This window comes from Rhinatrema bivittatum, chromosome 5 (assembly GCF_901001135.1).
Source record: "Rhinatrema bivittatum chromosome 5, aRhiBiv1.1, whole genome shotgun sequence".
Classification (NCBI taxonomy): domain Eukaryota; kingdom Metazoa; phylum Chordata; class Amphibia; order Gymnophiona; family Rhinatrematidae; genus Rhinatrema; species Rhinatrema bivittatum.
This window is the reverse complement of record NC_042619.1, coordinates 348,658,561-348,679,146: the sequence shown is the minus strand read 5'-3', so window position 1 is coordinate 348,679,146 and position 20,586 is coordinate 348,658,561. Positions and strand designations below refer to the sequence as shown.

Here is a 20,586-nt window from a genome sequence, read left to right as displayed (position 1 = left end):
AAACAACTCTTCCAAAAGTCTCCAGTGACCTGTTTATGGCTAAAGCTAAAGGCCTTTACTCAGTCCTTATCCTCCTTGACCTATCTGCTGCTTTGAGTTGGTTGATCACCACCAACTCCTAGTTATTCTGTCCTTTCTTGGATTTCAGGACTCTGCCCTGTCTTGGTTCTCGTCTTGCCTCTCCTATCACACTTTTAGTGTTTCCTCTGACTGATCCTCCTCTTCTGCCATCCTGCTATCAATTGGTGTGCTTCAGGGTTCTGTCCTGGGTCCTCTTCTCTCTGTATACGACAGCCGGCTCCTCCCCAGCACTGTCTATAATCCTGTCTAGGTGACTGTCTTATGTTTTGTTTGTACAGCGCTGCATACATCAAGTAGCACTATAAAAATGTTAAGTAGTAATAATGTATTATTAGCTAGGTAGACTATTGAAAGTCATTGCTTTCCTTGGGAGTGAATAACAAGAAGCAGATCTACTCTTTGGGATCTGCCAGGTACATATGATCTAGAATGACAGCTTATTTAATGAGAGTAGCATGCAAAATAAGGAAAGAAAGCATAGGACGGCTTCTATGGTCAAGTCCCAAAGCAAAGAACATTAAGCAGCATTATCTGAATTATCAAGAAGGCTCCTCACCCAGTAAAAATGTTGTTAGTAGTAATTTGTTATGGGTTTGACAGTTGCTTGGTTTTGATTGTAAATATTACTACCCTTATCATAAGACTTGGGGGTAACTGCACGAAGTGGCTGTTACTACCTTAAGAAAAACATGGGGGTATCCTGAACAGAGCGGCAGATACTACCATAAGAAATTTGCTGGTCAGACTGGATGGACCATCTGGTCCTTCTCTAGCTTTGCATATGGGCACATCAGTGTAGTGTATGGAAGATCCTTCATATTGGGGCCAGAACCTGACAGGAGTCCTACTTACTGTTTGGTAACTGTTATGTAAGCATGAAGAGAAGATACCCTATGACATCAAGTGCAGTGAGCACTCATGTGCCATGGGCCTTCTTTTGAGGTCAATATATGCTCAGATGAGAGCTAGAGATATGCAACAAGAAGGGAACAATGTGATTAGCAAAGGGAAAGAAGATCTGCATATGGAGAAAGTGATGTCACCTGATCAAAATGGACATATGAGCTATTTTCTCCTCAGCTTCTCCTCACAAGTTTTTGAATAAAACCCCATTAACGAATAGTGCACATGGATATTTTTGACAGAACAGAGAGCTCTATGATTGGAGAGCATGGAAACCAAGGAAAAAAAAAAAATCTATTGATCTCAAGCAGTTCTCCTTCAACGCGGGATGATCCCGGTACGAGGAATTGAGCAGTCTGCCTGAGGCCTGCGGAAGCGATGTCAGATGTAGGTCCTGATGAGCGTGATATTACAGGGGTGGCTGGTAAAGATGACATACATACTAAACAAGATTTCCACAATGGTTTATGGACATTAAACAAGATATTCAAATCACTAAAAGAAGAATTCCACGAGATGGTCTCCGACTTCCGTTCTGATATGCCTGATTTGGGGAAGCGCATGGAGGATGCAGAGGTGCAGGTTGAGGAACAGGCGGCATGTATGAATTCACTAGCCATGGAGGTCTCTAAGCTGCGTAAGGTGAATGAAGAGATGGCTCTTAAAATGGAGGACTTGGAGATCCACTCAAGCCATTCCAATATTAGGATTCGAGGTCTGCCGGAAACAGAAGAATTTGCTAATGCGTCACAGGTGATGAGTATTGCGCCACAGATTTTCCGCAATACTCACTACTCATGGTCAGGCCACTCATGGTCATCACTCATTATACTCATGGTCAGGCCCATGAGTTATATCCTATGACATAATAAATACGCCTGCTTAGATAGTGGGGGTGAATGTATAGACTGACAGATTCTGGTTGGATACATCCCCGGAGCCTTTTTATAAGAAGGTTCTGATTAAATTAATGACAAGAGAAAAAAAGTCCACAGTCTAAAATATTTGAATTACTTTTACATTTATTTTGTCCCGTTAAATAGTTGCATGGTAAGTGATCTTATGTTAATCATCATGATAAAGGTGTAATATTAGCATATAATCAAGTATTAAAGAAAAGGAGAGGAGACATAAAAATACTTCTTACTATACCTCCAGACTCATTGTGTCTACATAGTGTCCTGTGTATTCTGAGCCATCATGCAGGAAAGCACCATAGGGACCTACTGAACCAGCAATTAGAATGCTCTTCCTTTCTAAAAGGGAATCGTACATATAAAAACACGCTCTTTAATGCTATTTGTTTATTACATCATGTGCAATTTAGGATGTCAACAAATGTATAGTATGGTCTACGTATTATGCAGGTTCAGAGATACTGGGAAAAATATTTATTCAAATCATAAAATCTGTCCTACTAGCTCATTTTTAGTACAAAAAAACCCTAAGTGCTCATCTGCTTATAAAAGCCAGAGCTAGGAAGTAAATCTAAAATAAAACAAAGTTAGTAACACTGTAAGGTGTTCTCTGAAGACAACAGCTCACCAGTCACACAAGTGGGTTATGTGACTGTTCATGGCACCAAGTAGAATGAAATTCTGTAATTTCTTTTATTTATGCATTTAGAAAAGTGCATATAAGAAGTGTTCTCTCTCATAAGAAAACAAGTATTTGAAAGTATCTCGCAAATCAGAAACCAAACATTAATAAGAAATAAACATATAAAAAAACATCTAGCTTCAAGTCCACAATACAATCCTAGAATCCAAATCTCATGAAACAAAAAGCATCAACTCTAATTCACAATAAAAAAAAAAACCAAAGGAAAGGAAACCATGAATTACAATAATATCCCTACATAGTGCTAGGGACGCTGGCATTCTAACACAGAAGATGCCATATCTGGACAGACTTATTCTTCAAAACAATTTCAACTTGGTCAAGTGACACAAATATAATGATTCCCAAGCATTTAGTAGGGAACTTCTGAAAAAATTCCCCTCTAAGAGATGGCACTTTGGGGTATAGTAGTAAAAACGTTTTTACACCTCTCGAGTTACCTGGCATGCATCAGAGAATATTCAAATTTTACTATATGCGTGTATATGGAGCTGCATGATATAAAATGTGGCTACCTTTTATAGAAAACATACATGCATATGTATGTGAACTCACATGCGTGCACAAATGTATGAAAAAAAGCTAAACCATATGCATGTACATCTTAATGGTATTTTATTTTATTTGTGTTATATTTAGTTTGCTTTAAAATGTTTTTATTATTTTATGAATGTTGGATGTACTCTGCATTGAAGAATCTGTGGATTTGCGGATTTAATTTCTGTATTATGTTCTTGATTAATTTATAAACCTAGTTCATAATGTTATAATCTATATTTTTGAAAACACTGTTAAACTTCATAACTTTATAAACCGTTGTGATGGCGAAACCGAACAATGGTATATAAAAATAGATAAATAAAATAAAATTATAAAAACATTAAATAAATAGATGTTTCCATGTGCACATGAATTTCCAATTCTTCCAGGGCAGGTTAATTCCAAAATGGCTTCCCCCACATGCCAGCCAAATTTCAACACTAAGGTCGTCTATCTACTGGCATCCCTAGTAGCGAGGCATGAACACACGCTGTTTCTAAGGAGGTAGTGTGGAGGCACAATGCCTATATAAGGGGGGCCTGGAGAGACTTCTAGGCCCTCTACAATCATGGAGCAGACTACGCCCAGGAGTGAGTATATTGTGGGAAGTTGAATGTGGGTGGGGATATTTGGGGGATCTCTATATATGGTAGGGAGGAGGGTATTGGGGGGGGGATCAAATGGTGGTGGGGGTATGGCTTGGGGTTATTGGAGGCTCAATAGGGCACTGGGGTGGGGAAGTATTGGGGTCAAATGTAGTAGGGGTGGATATTACTGGGGCTTAATAGAGAGGAAGGGGGTGCAGATGAGCCTTTGGGGTAGATGGGAGTAGGCTATGGGGTGTTGTAGTTACAATTGGGAGGTTGGGGTTGTGGGTAATAAGGGGTTGGCAATGGTTGTAATATGGAGTGGGGGTGTGGATGGTAGGAGGCAAATAGGGAGCAATATAGAACAAATTGCTTAGTATTCCTATTTCTCTATATAAATTGAGGACCTCCAGAAGAAGGCCCAGGAACTCAGAAGGAAAGAAAGGGAGTGGCAGTTCTGGGAGGAGGAGCACGGGTAGGTTCATAAAATCATCATCAGGGAGATATCCACAAGTAATTGAAATGGAATGCTTATATCACTGGTCAAACTATTGCTCTGCCACTCTACAGGGCCCTGCCTATGTCTATTCAAGCAACCTTTGTACACTAACTTCATGTTTGCTTATTCTCTGGCTCACAGGAAATACTGGTCATGAAGCATTTTTAGTTATGCATTCACGGGCCTTGCATTGAGCTCAAGACGATGTTTGAGCCCACCCCTCATACTCTTACCAGCCAACTGAGAGTCTACCATTCTACAAAACACCCTGGCCATTGATGTCTTGCAATCTAGAGCACACCCCAATTTAAACCACCAGCAAACCCCCAACACTACCTAGCTATCATGTATAGCAATACAGCTTTACAGAAACTTCCGTATCATAGGGAACCTATCTATGGCCTCGCTCCGTCGGAGCGCACTGTACTGTATCGGCCTGTTTGTGACTAGTCCTAAACAGAGTTAGTGTTGCTGTTACTGAGATCTTTCCTCGTACGGTGTGTTGTGTGGAGAAATATCCTAGTTCTGCTCTGCACCCATTATTGGGATTCGGGAGCTCCCTGCAGATGCATATGTTTACATTTAGCCCCGTGACAGTCACGTGTTCAGCGTATCACACATGTGAACATCATGGGTCCGGTGCGTCCCGACAGAAAAAAGAAAAAAAAAAAAAGGTTGAGAACCCCTGGGCCTACACAGATACCAGCCCCGTACTGATACGCTCACATCTCTCTCTGCATATACCAATGACGTTTTCTGCGTTGCAGCCGACGTTCCAGGTCACTGGATTTGCGTACTTCTCAAAATTCAATGTTTCCACGGAGTCTTACCCGAGCTCTGGCAAGAGAACTCCTCTGCAGCTTCTTTGGCAACACTCACAGCCAACCGCAGAAGTTCAGCCGCCTCCGCTCTCTTCAGTCCCAAGTGTCTGCTAAAGCCTTCCACGCTGGCCTGGTAAGTCGCTGTGGTGATGACATCTGCACCACTCTGAAGAAATCTGAAAGATACATTTTAATAATATTCATAGTCCAAATACCTAACCCTCACAAGTTTGAATTCAGTGTCTTCATTCAAATTAACTGTGCAATATACCCTGCAATTAATCCATAGAGGCTTCCATTTTAGATTTTATTTTACTAGGGAATTTATCAAAGCTTATTAAAACGAACAAAAAAAACCCAGTAGAAAACAGTGTGGGGGGGAATGACTGGGGCAAGATGTCCGGATGCAAATTTATTAGCATGGTCAGGAAAGATTTGATGTTTATTTCAATCTTGTTCCTGGCCCGACATAATCGCAAGGCCTTCTGAAATGAGTAATTTGGCGTAGGAGTAGGGCAAAGGCCGATCAACAGATTGGTTCGTGGCCAAGATGGATGGGTGGTCATCACATTCGGCACGAGTGGTCTTGGGATTTGGGGTCAGAGTTTTCAGGAAGATGGTGTTCATTTGTCCTTCACTGGTTTGGATTTGTTCTTGAACTCACTTCAGGTCATCCGGGTCTTTATATGAACTAATTATTGTAAATGGGAAAGCCTTGTGAATCGATACACAGATCCCTCTTATGAGATATGCGTGTTACCTGCCCAACCCAATACCACCCCACTTTCTGGTACTTAATTCTTGCCATGTGTGTTTCATGTCAGAACGTCGACATTTGTGCATTCTGTTTCTTAAGATATTGTAATATTCTAATACATCTGACTGGGCTAGAGAGGCCTCTTAACATTTAGGGGCCAATGCAATCATTGTGCGCAGAAAACGGGCGCTCGGTGTTAAGCGTCCGCTTCCCTAACGTGCGCCCAGCCACTTCTCCTGGGTGTGCGATTTAATATTTAAATGAGGCGCTAGGGAAAAAATGTGCATCCCTAACACCTCCTCGGCATCGGGCACACAGGAGAAGTGGCCGTCAAGCGGGTTGGGAAAACGGGCGCTCTAAGAGCGTCCATTACTAAATACTGCTCTGTTTGCTCCCTCCTACTTAGTGTCACGACGATACTATTAGGAGGAGTCCTAGAAAGCAGGATTTCTCTTTTTTTTCTAATGCTCCCTCGAGCGTGGCATTCCCTTACGCTGGCGTAAAATTAGCTGCGTTGTAAGGGCGCGTTGGCTGCGCAGAAAATGTATTCGATCACGGGGGATTAGCTAATAGCCTCATCTGCATGAATTTACATTTGATGAGCGCTATTAGCCACAGGGTGGTTTGGATGTGCTAATCCCCCATCCCCTAAGATACAATTCCTGTAGTAGGACTGATTATTTTTTTTGTGCTGTAATCCTCAGGGAAAAACACTGCGGCAATTTGTTTCCAAGGAGCAGGTTTATCAAGCAAGAACAGCCCTATAATTCATTTTAAAAACAGATTCAACAGCCGAGCTATAAACAGCTGCTATTTAAAGAAAAATATAGCCAACAGGTAAAGAAAATTAAAAAGAAATAATAATAATGCAAGAGGGGGCCCACAGGTAATTCCTCAGAGATTTTTGAATACTAGGGATTTAATCAGAAATTATACGACTGAAAACACAATAAGGTCCCCTCCAAACAAGGCTTTGAATTCTTTGCTTTACCTAAAGACACAACGCTCTTGCATAAATACTACTGGTTGGGTTTACCTCAAATGTACGTCCTTTATAGCCTTCGGGTTGGTGTGAAGGATTCTGGCACTCCAAAGAGGGTCTCCCTTGACAAAAAAAAAAATAAAAATTACAAATTGTCAACAAATTAACAGGTAAAAAGGGAGGAGGCAAATATACTAAAGGGCATTTAACATTGCAAAGCTAACATGGCATATAAAAATGGCAACTTTTGCACCTTTTGCTCCTCGGTCTTAGGAAAGCAACGTTCCCTTTTCCTACACGAAGTGGACTTTGCACATAATTTTGGCTTCACGTGTAGTAAAAAACTTACACGAGGTCTTCTGGGCATTCCTTTGGCTCGACAGGTTCACTTGGCCCTTATATGCAGGCGGGTGCTTTCTCTGCCGCTGCTCCTACTTTCTGGAACTTGGTTCTTACCTGCTAATTTTCGTTCCTGTAGTACCACGGATCAGTCCAGACCGTGGGTTGAGCCTCCTGTCCAGCAGGTGGAGACAGATCAAAACTGTGAGGGTATCCTATATCAGGACAGAGCCCATCCTGTAACCCTTCAGTATAAAGTACTTTCAAAGCAGATATAATTTCCCAAAGATCAAGCAAGCAATAAGAAAAAACTAACAAACTGAACAAGTGAACAACTGAAAGGATTCTGTATGAATAAAAACGTTCTTGCATACAATTTTATTTTCATCTGTTAGATGCTTCCAGTGCCTTTAGTAATAGTAGACAACAAATCAGATAATTGAAAAAACCTGTAGAAAGAGTCAGAACATTTGAGCAAATGTATCAGATCTAGTACAGGCGGGTGTCTGGACTGATCCGTGGTACTACAGGAACGAAAATTAGCAGATAAGAACCAATTTTTCTTTCCCTGTACGTACCCGGATCAGTCCAGACCGTGGGATGTACCAAAGCTTCCCTAAACAGGGTGGGACCGAGATAGTCCCACTCGAAGAATTTGCCGCTTGAAGGAGCCAAAAACTGGAGCCTGCACATCCAGACGGTGATGACGAGCAGTAGTATGCAGGGATTTCCAAGTAACTGCCCTACATATTTCCTGCGGAGAGACCGATTGACTCTCCACCCAAGAAGTAGCCGGAGACCGTAAGGCATGAGCTTTGAAGCCTTCCGGCACGGGCCGACCCTTACAGACATAAGCCGATGCAATGGCCTCCTTTAGCCAATGCGCGATAGTGGCCTTGGAAGCCTTATTACCTTTATTTGGCCCACTCCACAGAACAAGCAAGTGGTCAGAGACCCGGAACTCATTTGTAACCTGAAGGTAACAAAGCAAGACCCGTTTCACATCGAGGCACCGCAGATCACCCCCAGCTGTATTTGCTACTTCTGACGAAGAAAAAGCCGAAAGTTCCACGGACTGATTGACATGAAAAGAAGACATGACCATTGGCAAGAAAGAGGGTACCGTCTTAAGGGATACCCCTGAATCTGAAAAACGTAGAAAAGGCTCTCTGCGCGACAATGCTTGAAGCTCTGAGATTCTTCTGGCTGAACAAATGGACACCAAAAAGACGGTTTTGAGAGTCAACTCCTTAAGCGTAGCCCTCCTTAAAGGTTCAAAAGGAGCTTCGCAGAGAACCCGGAGAACCAAGTTAAAACTCCATGAGGGACAAGTAGCCCGGACCGGAGGATTCAAGTACTTGGCTCCCTTGAGAAAAACGGATGACATTTGGATGAGCCGCCACTGAGTAACCGTCAATGGTACCTAAGAGAGAAAACCGGGAGCGGAGACTTGCACTTGCAAGGAACTGAATGACAACCCCTTGGTGAGACCGTTCTGGAGAAAAGAAAGGACCTAGGAAACCGGAGCCTTACGAGACGGGATACCCGGGGTGACACAAGCATTTTCAAAAACCTTCCATACTCGGACATAAGCAGGTGAGGTAGTCTGCTTCCTGGCCTGCAATAGAGTGGATATAACTTCTTCCTTAATCTCCGCCGTTCAAAAGCCAGGCCGCTAGACAGAAGCGATCCGCCTGATCGAAAAATACGGGACCCTGCCGAAGAAGATGGGAAAGATGACAGAGGTGTAAGGGACCGTCCGTGGCTAGATTCACGAGGTCCGCAAACCACGGTCTGCGAGGCCATTCCGGAGCCACTAGAATGACAGAACGGAGTATGTGTTGCACTGCTTCCTTAGCATCTCAAAATGGTTGGCCACTGTTGGAAACAGGATACTGGGCTTGATGGACACTTGGTCTGACCCAGTATGGCATATCTTATGTTCTTAAACAGGTGGCTTCAGCCTCTGGAGTCGATCATAAACGTAGAACAGATGACTGGCAACGTGTGTTAAGAGCACTGCACTCTGAAATGTTCTTTTGCCAAAATTGTCTAGGACTTATCTTTCCCTGGTGAGAAATTGGAAAAAATACATTTCTTTGTTTTTTTTTCATAGCTGAATCCAGTACGATTGACTAGTGTGGAAAATGTGCTGCACTGAATATTGGAGAGTGTTGGACTCAAAACTTGAGATCCAGCTTTCTTGATGTGGTGAGGAAAGATATAGGTGTTTCCATTAGTTTTAAGAACAATGTTTTACATAGGTCATGAACTGGTAAGGTGGCAGGGTTTTGCTGGTGTATTCAGAATCTTTAATAGGCTGAGGAGTTTGGATCGTGGATCATCATTTTTACAGACATGAACATCCAGTGCTGCTACCAGCTTTTCAATAAATTTTGTATAGGCGAGGTCATCCGCGAGAGAAGAATGCTCCAGAATATTTGGCAGAGGATCCAACGGTATTTCAATGGACTGTTCATCTGATCCTAAGGGTAGTGGCTCACTCAGTCAGGACCGATGAAGAAGGAAAGAAGGAAGGACATTGCTCTGGTGGAGGTCTCAGAGGAGCCTCCGCATGAGTAGGCTCTGCTGTAACAGAGCTCTTTTTTTCAGTGGCGGTTAAATGTGCTATTTGTGTGGCTGCAGAAGCAGCGAGACAAGGCCGAATAAGATTCATACAGCAAAAATGCAAATCTGAAGTTAAAAAAAAAAATAGGAGACACAAAATACACTTCTGTGCTTCAGCTCAGACAAAAAAATGACTGAGGAGGTTCATGAGGCAACACCCGCATAGTAAGCCCCATAAGGTCTCCTGAGCTTGGAGAGAAAAGCCTGTTCGGTGCCGCTGGATGACATCACCCACATATAATGGCTAATTCTGCCTCTTTATCAACAGAAAATCCCCAGCGATTATTGGCTATTACAATAACGGCCAAAGTTATCAACCATTTACTGACAGCCAGTAAAACCCCCAAATCCATAAGTTTAGTAAAAATCATGTCTAAAAAATGTCAGTCCAGAGGTCCTTCAGGATCTTTGTATGCTGTAAACACTGTAGAACATAATGTTTATCTTGTAAAACAAGTTGCTTGCAGGATGCACCAAATATTGATTTGTAACAATCATACAGTACTGAAAAGAGGTCTATGGAGAGAGCACAGCATACACAAACCAAAAATATTAGCCAGAGAAGAGAGCAGCTTTGACTTGTGATTTTTTGATACTTTGCAGACTTTCAAAGTATGTGACGTGTGTCATTAAGAGAGTTAAGTAAAAATCTGCCAGATTATATCAGTAAAAATAAAATTCCTGTAAGGACTGATCTCCTAAACTGCAGTAAATACGAGCTGAGCATTAAACGAGAACTTGTTTTTATTAGTCTTGACTTATATGTGCATACGTTTTACATTGTATTTAGGTATTTTCACCGAGCTTCTTTAGCATCCTTATTATTCACTTTTATTTCATAGCCTTGTTCACATTTCCATTGAAACTGCTGTTGCTTTTGTTAATGTACAAAAGTAAATATGCTTGGCAGATGATGCATGCTAAATATACCAACATATGAGTAACTCAGGTAAAATCTGGTAGGCAAAAGTAGTTTAACGACTCCACACATCCAATTCAGTTCCGAGGAGGTTAAGTTCTACAACAGAAAAAGAAACCTCGCATTTCTCAATACCTGGATTTGAAAACCTGCTGCCTCTAACTCGGTAGATAAGCCACCGTCTAATATCTTCACTTCTTCCATGGCTGTTTCATTGGAGTTTTGTTGATGGCATGAAGCCCATCCGCTAGATAAACACTAAAGGAATCAGCTGATATCTTACGACAAAAAACAAAGCACCGATCGAGCCCAAAAGTTATTCTCTTTCTCCATACAGAGACCGGGAAGCCTAGCAACTCATTCGCGGCTGAGCTGTAAAGCAGCACCTGCTCCGCGAGCCAGTTTAATACTCCCAGCCCCGTTCCGCCTATCACTAGAGGGCGTGGCAGAGGGAGGTCACTCGGACGCAAAGCCGTCTGGGAGATGTAGTTGTAAGAGAGCTTAGCTGGTTCACTCGGGCCAGGCTAAGTTCTTGGTAGGATGCAGAGCCAACAACTAAAAAGTGCCTTCCTTTTAAGAAAACCAGAGGCTTGAAGTACCGCTGTCACGGGGAGCACAGACCCTGGGAGCCAGCCTGTAACCCTTTCCTTGCAGACAACTGCAGGGAAATACAACAGTTCAGTACCACTATTGGTTCACCCGGAGGTCTGACTTTAATGGGAGTTTCCTCCTGTTCCTCCCACCCAGTATCGGCTGTTGTTTTGTTTGGTTTTTTTTTAATTTCCTTTATTTTTAACTTTTAATGTCCTGCCCGTCCGGTCTCCTTTCCGGAAGTGACGTCATCGCCAGCCCGCGTTGACCTCCATTTTCGGCTCCGGGAGTTTGTGCAAGGACCTCGGAGTTTAAATTAAATTAAATTAGCTGCCCAAGAGTTGCCTGATTGAGCTACTTTTTATCCCCATTATGCGGGGAAAAATATCTTTTGCTCAGGCTGGATTCCTTCTGAACGGGCAGCCATGTTGCTGTCGTCAGCATTGGGGGGTTTTTTTTTTCCTTTGCCTCGGGCAGCCTTGCCGACGCAGAGTGATGACTCATAGCCAACAGCCAATCAGAGGTGACCCAAACACCAGGGTTAGTGCAGAACACGGAAGAAAGAGAGGAAGGTGTGTGTGTGTGCGCGCGCGCGGTCGCATGGAAGGAGAGCTCTTCGGGCATCCTCCGTCCCTGCTCTTTAATGCCTCCTTGCTGCTGGCGGATTTTGAGAAAACAGAGCTGTCTGCTTTCATCCCTGAATCTGCTGCTGAATTATCCCTTCTGAAGCTGATCGTCCCTCTGCTAAAGCCTCCTAACCCAGCTGTTGTCGGAGCTGGAGATAAAGGTAAGAGGCGAGATTGAGAGAAGTTATTATTATTATTATTATTTTTTGCTTGATTGAGGATTAGCTTCTTGGGGGAAATATTTATTTTATTTAACAGTTTTTATATACCGACCTTCATAGTGAATAACCACTGTGTAGGATAAGACGGGGTAGAAAGGGAGTTTGAGTTTGGGGGGGAGGGGAAGAGAGGGTGTTGAACACCATGAAAAGGAGGCAAAGACAATGTGGGGATATTGGCGTAGTTAAGAGTAGAATAAGCAGAAGAAGGGGAGAGAGATGAGGGTGAGGGGCAAGAGAGGAGTGTGGTGTTTGAGGGAGGAGTGTGGTGCAAAGGGGAATGGAGGAGGGACAAAGTGAGGAGTGTGGGGGATAAGAGGGTGGTAGGGGAGGTGGAATATTTGGGGAGTATGAGGGGTAGAGATGGAAGCAGTGCCAGGGCTAGCATTTTTGCTGCCTTGCACAAACAATTATTGTGCTTGTGCTCCCTCCTCCACCTCCAATTCATTCAATCTATATCTTGGGCCTGTCTAAAAAAAGCCCCTCTAGTGTTCTAAACTTTAAAACGAACATGGATTTATTGATTAACTGTTGATTGTCTTTATCGGACTGTTTTCCTTGTATTGCTATGCAAACCAGATCCCCCCCCTTTTTAGGAGCCTTGAGTCAGAATATTTTTTTCTTTTTTTTGTTTTATGTATTCCTGTTTATATTTTACACTAACTTTCCTCAGTTGCATTTGTAATGCTATTGTAGAAATTCTTTATAATTTAAAAAAATCTGACACACCAGCACAAGATCAGAGGGAGGTGCACAAACTAACTCCTCTCTTTCATAAACATACATTCATTTTCTCACTCACATTGTCACTCAAACACTCCCTTTCTCTTACAGACACACTCATACTCACAAACGCCTCTCTCTCTAATTTTAATAAAATATACCACCTTATCAACAAATCTCCTGTATGCTCTCACCTCACTCCCTCACTCATGCACTTCCCTCACAAGCTCTATCTTTCTTGCTTCTTCATACACACATTCTCTTGCACTCTCTGTCGCACATACACACCCATGCACTACAGGATGGGGTCCACCAGTACACTGCCTCCTGGCTCCTAATTGGGTGTTGCCCCTCCTCCTGGTTCTGCAGTAGGATTCCTGCTGCCATGAGAATTCTGACCCACTTACCGCATGACTCCTGTGGTCCTGGAAGTAGGTCCTGCAAGAACATGTAATCTGCTGGGCACCAAAAGAGCAATACACTAGAACAAAAAAAGACAGCAGTACTGAGTATCCAGACTTTGCCTTGGCCATCCCTGACCCCACCCCCACTCCTTACCTTGACACTGCCTCCAGTCATTTATTTTATTTATTTAACAGCTTTTAATATACCGGTGTTCGTGCAAGCACATCACACCGGTTTACAATAAACTTGAGAAAGGAGGAATTACAAAAAACAGGGAGTGGGGGATGGAGCAGGAGCGAAAAAAAAAGGGGGGGGGAGAGAGAGGGAGGAAGGTAAGGAGGAAAGACAGCAGCTGAGAAGGTAAAAGGAACGTAGCAGTATTTACAAGAGAGGTTGCTTAACGGGGTTATACATTGTTTAATTACAGCGGTTAAGAGAGGGATAAAAAGATTATATGGAGGAGAAAAATGGATGCTTACTTACAACAGTTATGGGATATAATGAAAACTTATTTGAACATTTAAAAACACAAAAATGTAACATATTAGCTTATTTACAACAGTTATGGTTATAGCAGGTACTAAAAGGGAGCTTAATTTAAGGTTTTTAGCACAGGTTCAATGTTTTAAAATTGAAATACAGCGGAGGACGGTAATGGGTAGCGCAGGAGTGAGAGGTGGGCTGGGGGGGATATAGGAACGGGTGAGGGGAGGGAGGGGGGTGAGAGGGGGGGTGGAGGGGGGTGAGGCTGGGGTGGATTAAGGGAGGCTTGGGTGGATTAAGGGAGGAGAGACTAGGGAGAGACCAGAGGGGGGAGACTGGGTGGACTAGGGGGGACTAATTGAGACAGCAATGCTGCCCCTGCCTACAGCCTGCCCTTGCTGCTTCTACCCTCACTATTGGCAGGGATGGCTTGTCAGCAGTAGCCACACAGAACCAGGAAAAAAAAATATTGCTGTTGGGGGTTCATATCTTGTTGCTTATGCGGGAGCAGCGTAAATCTGTTGGACTTCATGCTCATGGCCTATCCCTCTGCGCTCCTTTTGAGAAGACATCCGTTCCAAATGCTGCATTCCGGTACCCCTTTTATCTTCCTGTGCTGGCGCGAGTCCGCTATTGGACCCACTGGACTGAAGGTACTGACCACTGCCTGTAGCTCCACACTGGGCTGATGCCGTATCTGAATGCTTCGACTGCCGCCACTGCCCTTCCCCCAGCCCCAAGGGGTGTCATCCTGTGCACTTGCACAGAATGCACCCCTGATAGTGCAGGGCCTGAAGGGAAGTAGAGAGTGAGATGGTAGGGGTGGGAAAGACGCAGAGGCTGTTGGGCACATTGTGCAGGGGAAACACATTATGGGAAGGGATATTGGTTAGGGATGCATAGTCTCTCTATTTTTGCTTCTTTATTGCTTTCTCGCACCTTCCTTCCCTGTCTCTCGCCTCTGTCCTCTCTCAAAATGTTGGTAAAAAAAAAAAATGTACTTGCTGAGGGGGTGTTTTGCTGTATCAGGGTTCACAATTTAACTTTTTAAAGCCAGAGCTATTTGCAATTGGCCTAACAGTAATGCTGGAATGTCCTTGTACAAGTGGTGAGGGAGGGGCTATGATAATTGTATTTATGCAGTTTTTTTGCATCTTCACCTGTTGACATACTGTAAATATGCACGTTTGTATATTTTAATACATCAGAGATAAAATAATGATTGAAAATACCATTTCTATTAGCTTTATTTGGTCCTCTGAAGATGGTCCTACTGTTGGCTTAAGATGTCCCTTTTCCCTAGTCAGTTGGGCTAATTTCGGGCCACAGCATATCTTATTTTGGGCTACAAACCCCATTTAAAATCTAGCAGCACTGCAGCTACCTGGTTTTAAAACTGCTACCGCTGTGATTGTGTGGTCAGTGGCAGTGCTAGAGTTTTCTCTCATTCCTCTTGTCCAGTTGTGGCTGGGCCTGCAGGGAAACTTCAGAAAACCGCAGCAGTTTGCCTTCTTTGGGACACCTCCCCTTCTTTTAATAAGTGCTTTCTGCCCTGCCGGCAGCCATCGGGAGGAAATGAACGATGCTCCGCTAAAGCAGCTGCTTTTCAGTGCTTGGGAAGCAGATTGGTCAGTCTCTCGCAGCTTTCCCTGGCAGGAGACCATTTTTTAATTTAAAACAAAACGCAACACAAGACTGCCTGCCAATACCTGCACCTTGAGAGTCAAATGAGGTAATTTTCCATAGCTCCAGTCACTGCAGGCGGTTTGACTGCTTAGTCACAGTAACCAGCTCAGGGCAGATACCTGCTGGTGGACTTGCCCTAATTTTAAGTAGACAAGTGCTCAGCCAGCCAGTTCTTCTACCAACTGTTCAGGATGCAGTAGCACATTTAAAACTAATCGGAGAAAATTCTTTTTCACTCAATGCACAATAAAGCTCTGGAATTTGTTGCCAGAGGATGTGGTTAGTGCAGTTAGTGTAGCTGGGTTTAGAAAAGGTTTGGATAAGTTCTTGCAGGAGAAGTCCATTACCTGCTATTAATTAAGTTTACTTAGGGAATAGCCACTGCTATTAATTGCATCAGTAGCATGGGATCTTCTTAGTGTTTGGGTAATTGCCAGGTTCTTGTGGCCTGGTTTGGCCTCTGTTGGAAACAGGATGCTGGGCTTGATGGACCCTTGGTCTGACCCAGCATGGCAATTTCCTATGTTCTTATGCCTTTTCATCCAGTAGTCCACCTCCACTGCTTGGATCGGATTGCTTTTTAGTAATTGCTTTGCTGTACAACTCTCAGCTTGGGATTCCCCATGTGTCATGGCTAATTCAGCTCTGCCTGCTAATGAAGAAAGTAAATTTGCATACCTGTAAACAGGGTTCTGCTTAGAGAGCAGTATGAATTAGCCATGCTTTTCTCCTGCCTACCTCACTAAAGCTAAACTCTGCAATGGGGTTCATGAGGCAGTGCGAGTGCAGAAGCCTCTGCCTATTCTTAGTAAGACTTAATGAGCTTGGAGAGAGAGGTCTATTTGGCACCACCGGATGTCACCCATGGGTCATGGCTATTTCATCCTGCCACTTACGGAGAACCCTATTTACAAGTAAGAACTTGCTTTACTCCTGCCTCATCAGGATTAATTCTGACTCCTAGGGCTTCTTATACGAAAAATGGACACATGGAGTATTTTACTTTCAAAAATGTACATTTGACAACCTCTGTGGTAAACTGGGATGTGACTTAATGTATCATAAAAATACAATCTGATAAACTGGGTGTAGTTAAAGTAGTGGGCATGCACATCTGCATATAATGTATATTGGTGTATTCACTATGGGCTGGATTTTAAAAGGGTTACGCGCATAAGGTACGTGTGTAACCCTTTTAAAAACCCCCTGTGCGCGCCGAGCCTATTTTGCATAGGCTCGGCAGCGCATGTAAATCCCAGGGCTTCGCAAGGGGGGGCGTGTTGGGGGGTGTGTCGGGTGGGCGGTGCAAATTTTGGAGCATTCCAGGGGTGTGTCAGGGGCGTGGCGCCGGCCCGGGGGCGTGGTCGAGGCCTCCGGACCAGCCCCCGGGTCGGGTGATGGTGCGCCAGCAGCCCGCTGGCACACGCAGAGTTTAACAACAAAGATAGGGGGAAAGTTTAGATAGGGCCGGGGGGGGTGGGTTAGGTAGGGGAAGGTGCGGGGAGGGTAGAAGGAAAGTTCTCTCCGAGGCCGCTCCGATTTCGGAGGGAAGGTCCTCGGAGGGAAGGGGCAGGGCTCTGCGCGCGCAAGTTGCACAAATGTGCACCCCCTTGCGCGCCCCGGATTTTATAAGATACGCGCGGCTATGTGCGTATCTTATAAAATCCAGCGTACTTTTGTTCGCGCGCGTAGATTTTTACAATCTACCCCTATGGAGGCTTGTTATGGTCAAATTAATTTTTGAAGACATTTTTAGCATGTTAATCTTTGAAATTCCTTTGCACATACTGCATTTACTTTGCAGTTTAGTGTTAATTTTATTTGTCAAATCTGGCAAGAGACTGAAAAATCAAATTGATTTGTGAACTTGTTTTATGAAAATATATTTTGCAAATAAAATGGCCCTAAGCGTGTGTACATTTGTGTTTGCAGGTATGTTAGAAATCTTTTCATAACAAAACCACACATGACTGTAAAGCTGGCTTCATAGGTTCCCCGTGGCTCTTAGCTGCCACAAACACATCCGGGTAACTTTAGAGGCATATTTAACAGTGCAGCCAAACTATTGAATATAGCCGTCTAACTTTAGGACATCTATTTCACTTGGCCAGACTTAGCTGGCTACGTCATCCTGCTAACTGAATATCAGAGTCAGCCGGCTAACTCAGCTCCTCCCAGTTGTGCCTCTGGATCGCTCCTAATTTATTTGGCGAAATTCTAGCTGCCTAACGTATTAGCCGGCTAAAGGCTGAATATAGCTGCGTAAGTCATTGAGACGGATAGCGATTATGTTATCCATCTAAATGGCTTTTGAATGTGGTCATCGCTAGTGTCTTTTATAGCCTTGTATTTTAAATTTTACTGTACCTACGCTTATAGCTCTTGTTTATTGTTTACTTCTTGAAGCAGCATGGGAGTCAAAGGCCTTTGGAAAATGCTGGAATGTACAGGGAGACCCATCAATCCTGAAACACTGGAAGGAAAAATTCTTGCCATTGGTATCCTTGAAAGATAATGAAATCCTGCCATGGGACTTTAAATGGCTTTTCAGCTGGCAATTGATGCACATGTGAAGTTCTTTTTTTTTCCCCCCACAAACATAGCTGAGCTAGTTGCACCAACTGCCTTCCACATTGCATAGTTTTGTTTTGATTTATATATTTTAATTCACTAATATCTGATTTTTTTTTTTTTTTTAGTTCAAAAGTTGCATAAGTCTTCCTTTTCATCAGAAAAGCAGTTTTGATTATGAACCTCTATAATTACTTTCTGCTTTGTAATGATCAACTTGGCTATGGGAAATGGTTTGCAATTAAAATATTGATATATAATTTGATCTGGTTTTTCCCACCCACTGCTTATTCGGATTATGGGTACCGCAGAAGAGTAATTCTTGACTCTGAGAAATTCTTTCCCTACCCCAAAACTGAAAGGATCAGGATACAGATCCTTGGAATGAGAGTTGTAACTCTCTCTTTCTTCATCTTTTCCAATGAACATCTGAATATAGCTTCTAGTGCAAGCCTCGCTCAGTATTTCCCCCACTTCCTCCGCACATGCCGGGGAATGATAAGCTGTTCAGACCTGCTCCACCCAAATGGTTTCTGATCTGTTCGTAAACACCTGCTCTATACCAAGCTTTTTGGAATCCACTTGCAGAAGCACTTTGTACGTTTTTAGTTGTGTATCTTCCACACGGAGCTGCCTTTTTCTCTCCTTAATTCTGTTGAAAGATATTAGCATTTGGTTGAACCAAGCAGTGAAAGGAGTCCGAGACCGTCAAGGGAACGCCGTGCAGAATGCCCACCTGCTCGCGCTTTTCCACCGCCTCTGCAAGCTCCTCTTCTTCAGAATCAAGCCTGTCTTTGTGTTTGATGGCGATGCCCCACTGCTGAAGAAGCAGACTCTGGTATGTACTACGTTTAGAGTGGGGTCTAGCTTGCTGATACGCAAAAAAAAAAACCTAGGAAATATTGTGGGTCAGCTTTATTACGTATAAACTGAAGTACAAACTGAAAATATTTTTCTATATCTTGTAGATTAGCATCTCCTAGTATATTAATGGTTTGAGTCAACCCAAATTCTTTATGCAGGGGTAAAACTGCAGAATCTATATGGATTAAATTATACAGATATCTGCAATAAAGAAAAATACACTGCAGAAGAACATATCTTGGGGAAAATAAATATCACCAGCTTTTACTAGTTTTGTTGCAAAGTACAGCAATCTCAGCTCTGCAGTTGACCGCCTGATAATAGGTATTTCCATTTATACTATTGTAATGAAAATTGTCATTTGATTTCTATTTTTTATCCTTTTTTTTCACCTTTTGCCGTATCTGCCACCCATATTCCATGCAGTATGGGTAGGCAGATGTTGATGGTTCCAGCCTGCTCGGCATCTCTGGAGCAGTATTTGTGTCATCAACCAAGAGACACTCTGTTCTGGTGGGTGATTCTTCTTGTAAATACTGCTCTAATCTAGATGGGGGTGTTGTATAGTAGGACTGGGGTCCATTTAGAAGGTCCTTTCATTGGAGAAATGTTCTCGAGCTAAGGGCAATAAAGTTCAAACTCGTCTTGAGATTCAGTTGGCCAATGACTTGGTCCTCATCTAAATAGTCATTCAAATTCCTATCTTGTATACCAGTGTGCAGGGAGGAATGGGAAGATACCTCCTGTGAGTATGGACATGGAGACATATACCTGGTGAACAAACTGTGTTGGATCCTGGAACATGGGAGCAGTAGACCAGATATCTTCTGGGTGCAGCACAATTGTGGTAGCTTTTGTTCCATCTCCTCTAACAGGATGGTTCCAAACTTTGGTTATAGCAAAGGGAAGCACTGTAACTAGCCTTGTATACCCTCGCCCTAGTCAGCTCTTTGATCTTCCAGTTCATTTCATTTCAAGGCTTATGGAAACGTCAGGAAAAATGGGGAATAATGATCCTCATAGCTTCATATGGGCCAAGACAGTTTTGATCCCTTCTCCTTAGGAGACCTCCATTGGGATCCTTTCAAATTGGGAGATTCCCAAATGCTGATCAGTGGGATTGGAGACTACTCCACTATCCCAGTAGTAGGTTTTGGAAAGGCCTTAGTTCTTTCTCTGTTTCACCTGAACCTGCTTGAGTACCTTTGACATTTCTCCAGGGTTCACCTTGGTGAAATTGGTGCTATCACCACCATGTAGAAGGTAAACCCATCTTCATACAACTTTGCTTGTATGTTTTTCTGCGGGGCTGGTTTTACTTCAAGCCTATTAATATAAAGTACAATTTAAAAAAACCTCCTATTATACATCCAGATATGCTGCACGTAATTATATAACATTGATTTTAAATACACTAATCACACCGTATTTAATACAAAATATATGGCATAATATGTAAATCCACATATAATTCTTTTAGATAATCACATTTAAAAAAAATATAAATACCACATTCACACAACCTAACCAACCTTCATATTATTACCCAAACTCAACCATCCTTCATATGCCCACCCCTCACTCACATCCATAAAACCACCCCTAATTCAATAAGTATAATAAATAAATGAACCAAGCTTCCTAGCACAAGGATACTTCATATCGGGGGTTACAGCCTTCACAGTTCAAAAGAGGACTATATAGCAGGCCTAATAGAGTTTAGAGCCTTTGTGAGATTAATTT

At 43.0% G+C, this 20,586-nt stretch overlaps 2 protein-coding genes across 10 annotated transcripts in view; one reads left to right on the top strand and one right to left on the bottom strand.

Moving 5' to 3' along the window:
• LOC115092987 (homocysteine S-methyltransferase 1-like) overlaps positions 1 to 11,460 on the bottom strand; it is a 51,490-nt gene extending 40,030 nt beyond the window's left edge. For 2 of the 5 annotated variants that reach the window (XM_029604532.1, XM_029604537.1), the window contains exons 1-4: positions 10,812 to 11,459; positions 6,845 to 6,912; positions 5,061 to 5,227; positions 2,137 to 2,240 (exon numbers count right to left, since the gene is read on the bottom strand). In XM_029604532.1, coding sequence (XP_029460392.1) covers positions 2,137 to 2,240; positions 5,061 to 5,227; positions 6,845 to 6,912; positions 10,812 to 10,880 — 408 coding nt within the window. In that variant the 5' untranslated portion in view covers positions 10,881 to 11,459. Of the gene's footprint in view, positions 1 to 2,136; positions 2,241 to 5,060; positions 5,228 to 6,844; positions 6,913 to 10,811 lie in introns of all 5 variants that reach the window. The other 3 variants (XM_029604536.1, XM_029604533.1, XM_029604534.1) reach the window with 3 other exon arrangements.
• A 345-nt stretch (positions 11,461 to 11,805) lies between these two features.
• Positions 11,806 to 20,586, top strand: part of ERCC5 (ERCC excision repair 5, endonuclease) — a 104,931-nt gene continuing 96,150 nt past the window's right edge. For 2 of the 5 annotated variants that reach the window (XM_029604523.1, XM_029604521.1), the window contains exons 1-3: positions 11,808 to 12,054; positions 17,818 to 17,906; positions 18,642 to 18,817. In XM_029604523.1, coding sequence (XP_029460383.1) covers positions 17,819 to 17,906; positions 18,642 to 18,817 — 264 coding nt within the window. In that variant the 5' untranslated portion in view covers positions 11,808 to 12,054; position 17,818. Of the gene's footprint in view, positions 12,055 to 17,814; positions 17,907 to 18,641; positions 18,818 to 20,586 lie in introns of all 5 variants that reach the window. The other 3 variants (XM_029604524.1, XM_029604526.1, XM_029604522.1) reach the window with 3 other exon arrangements.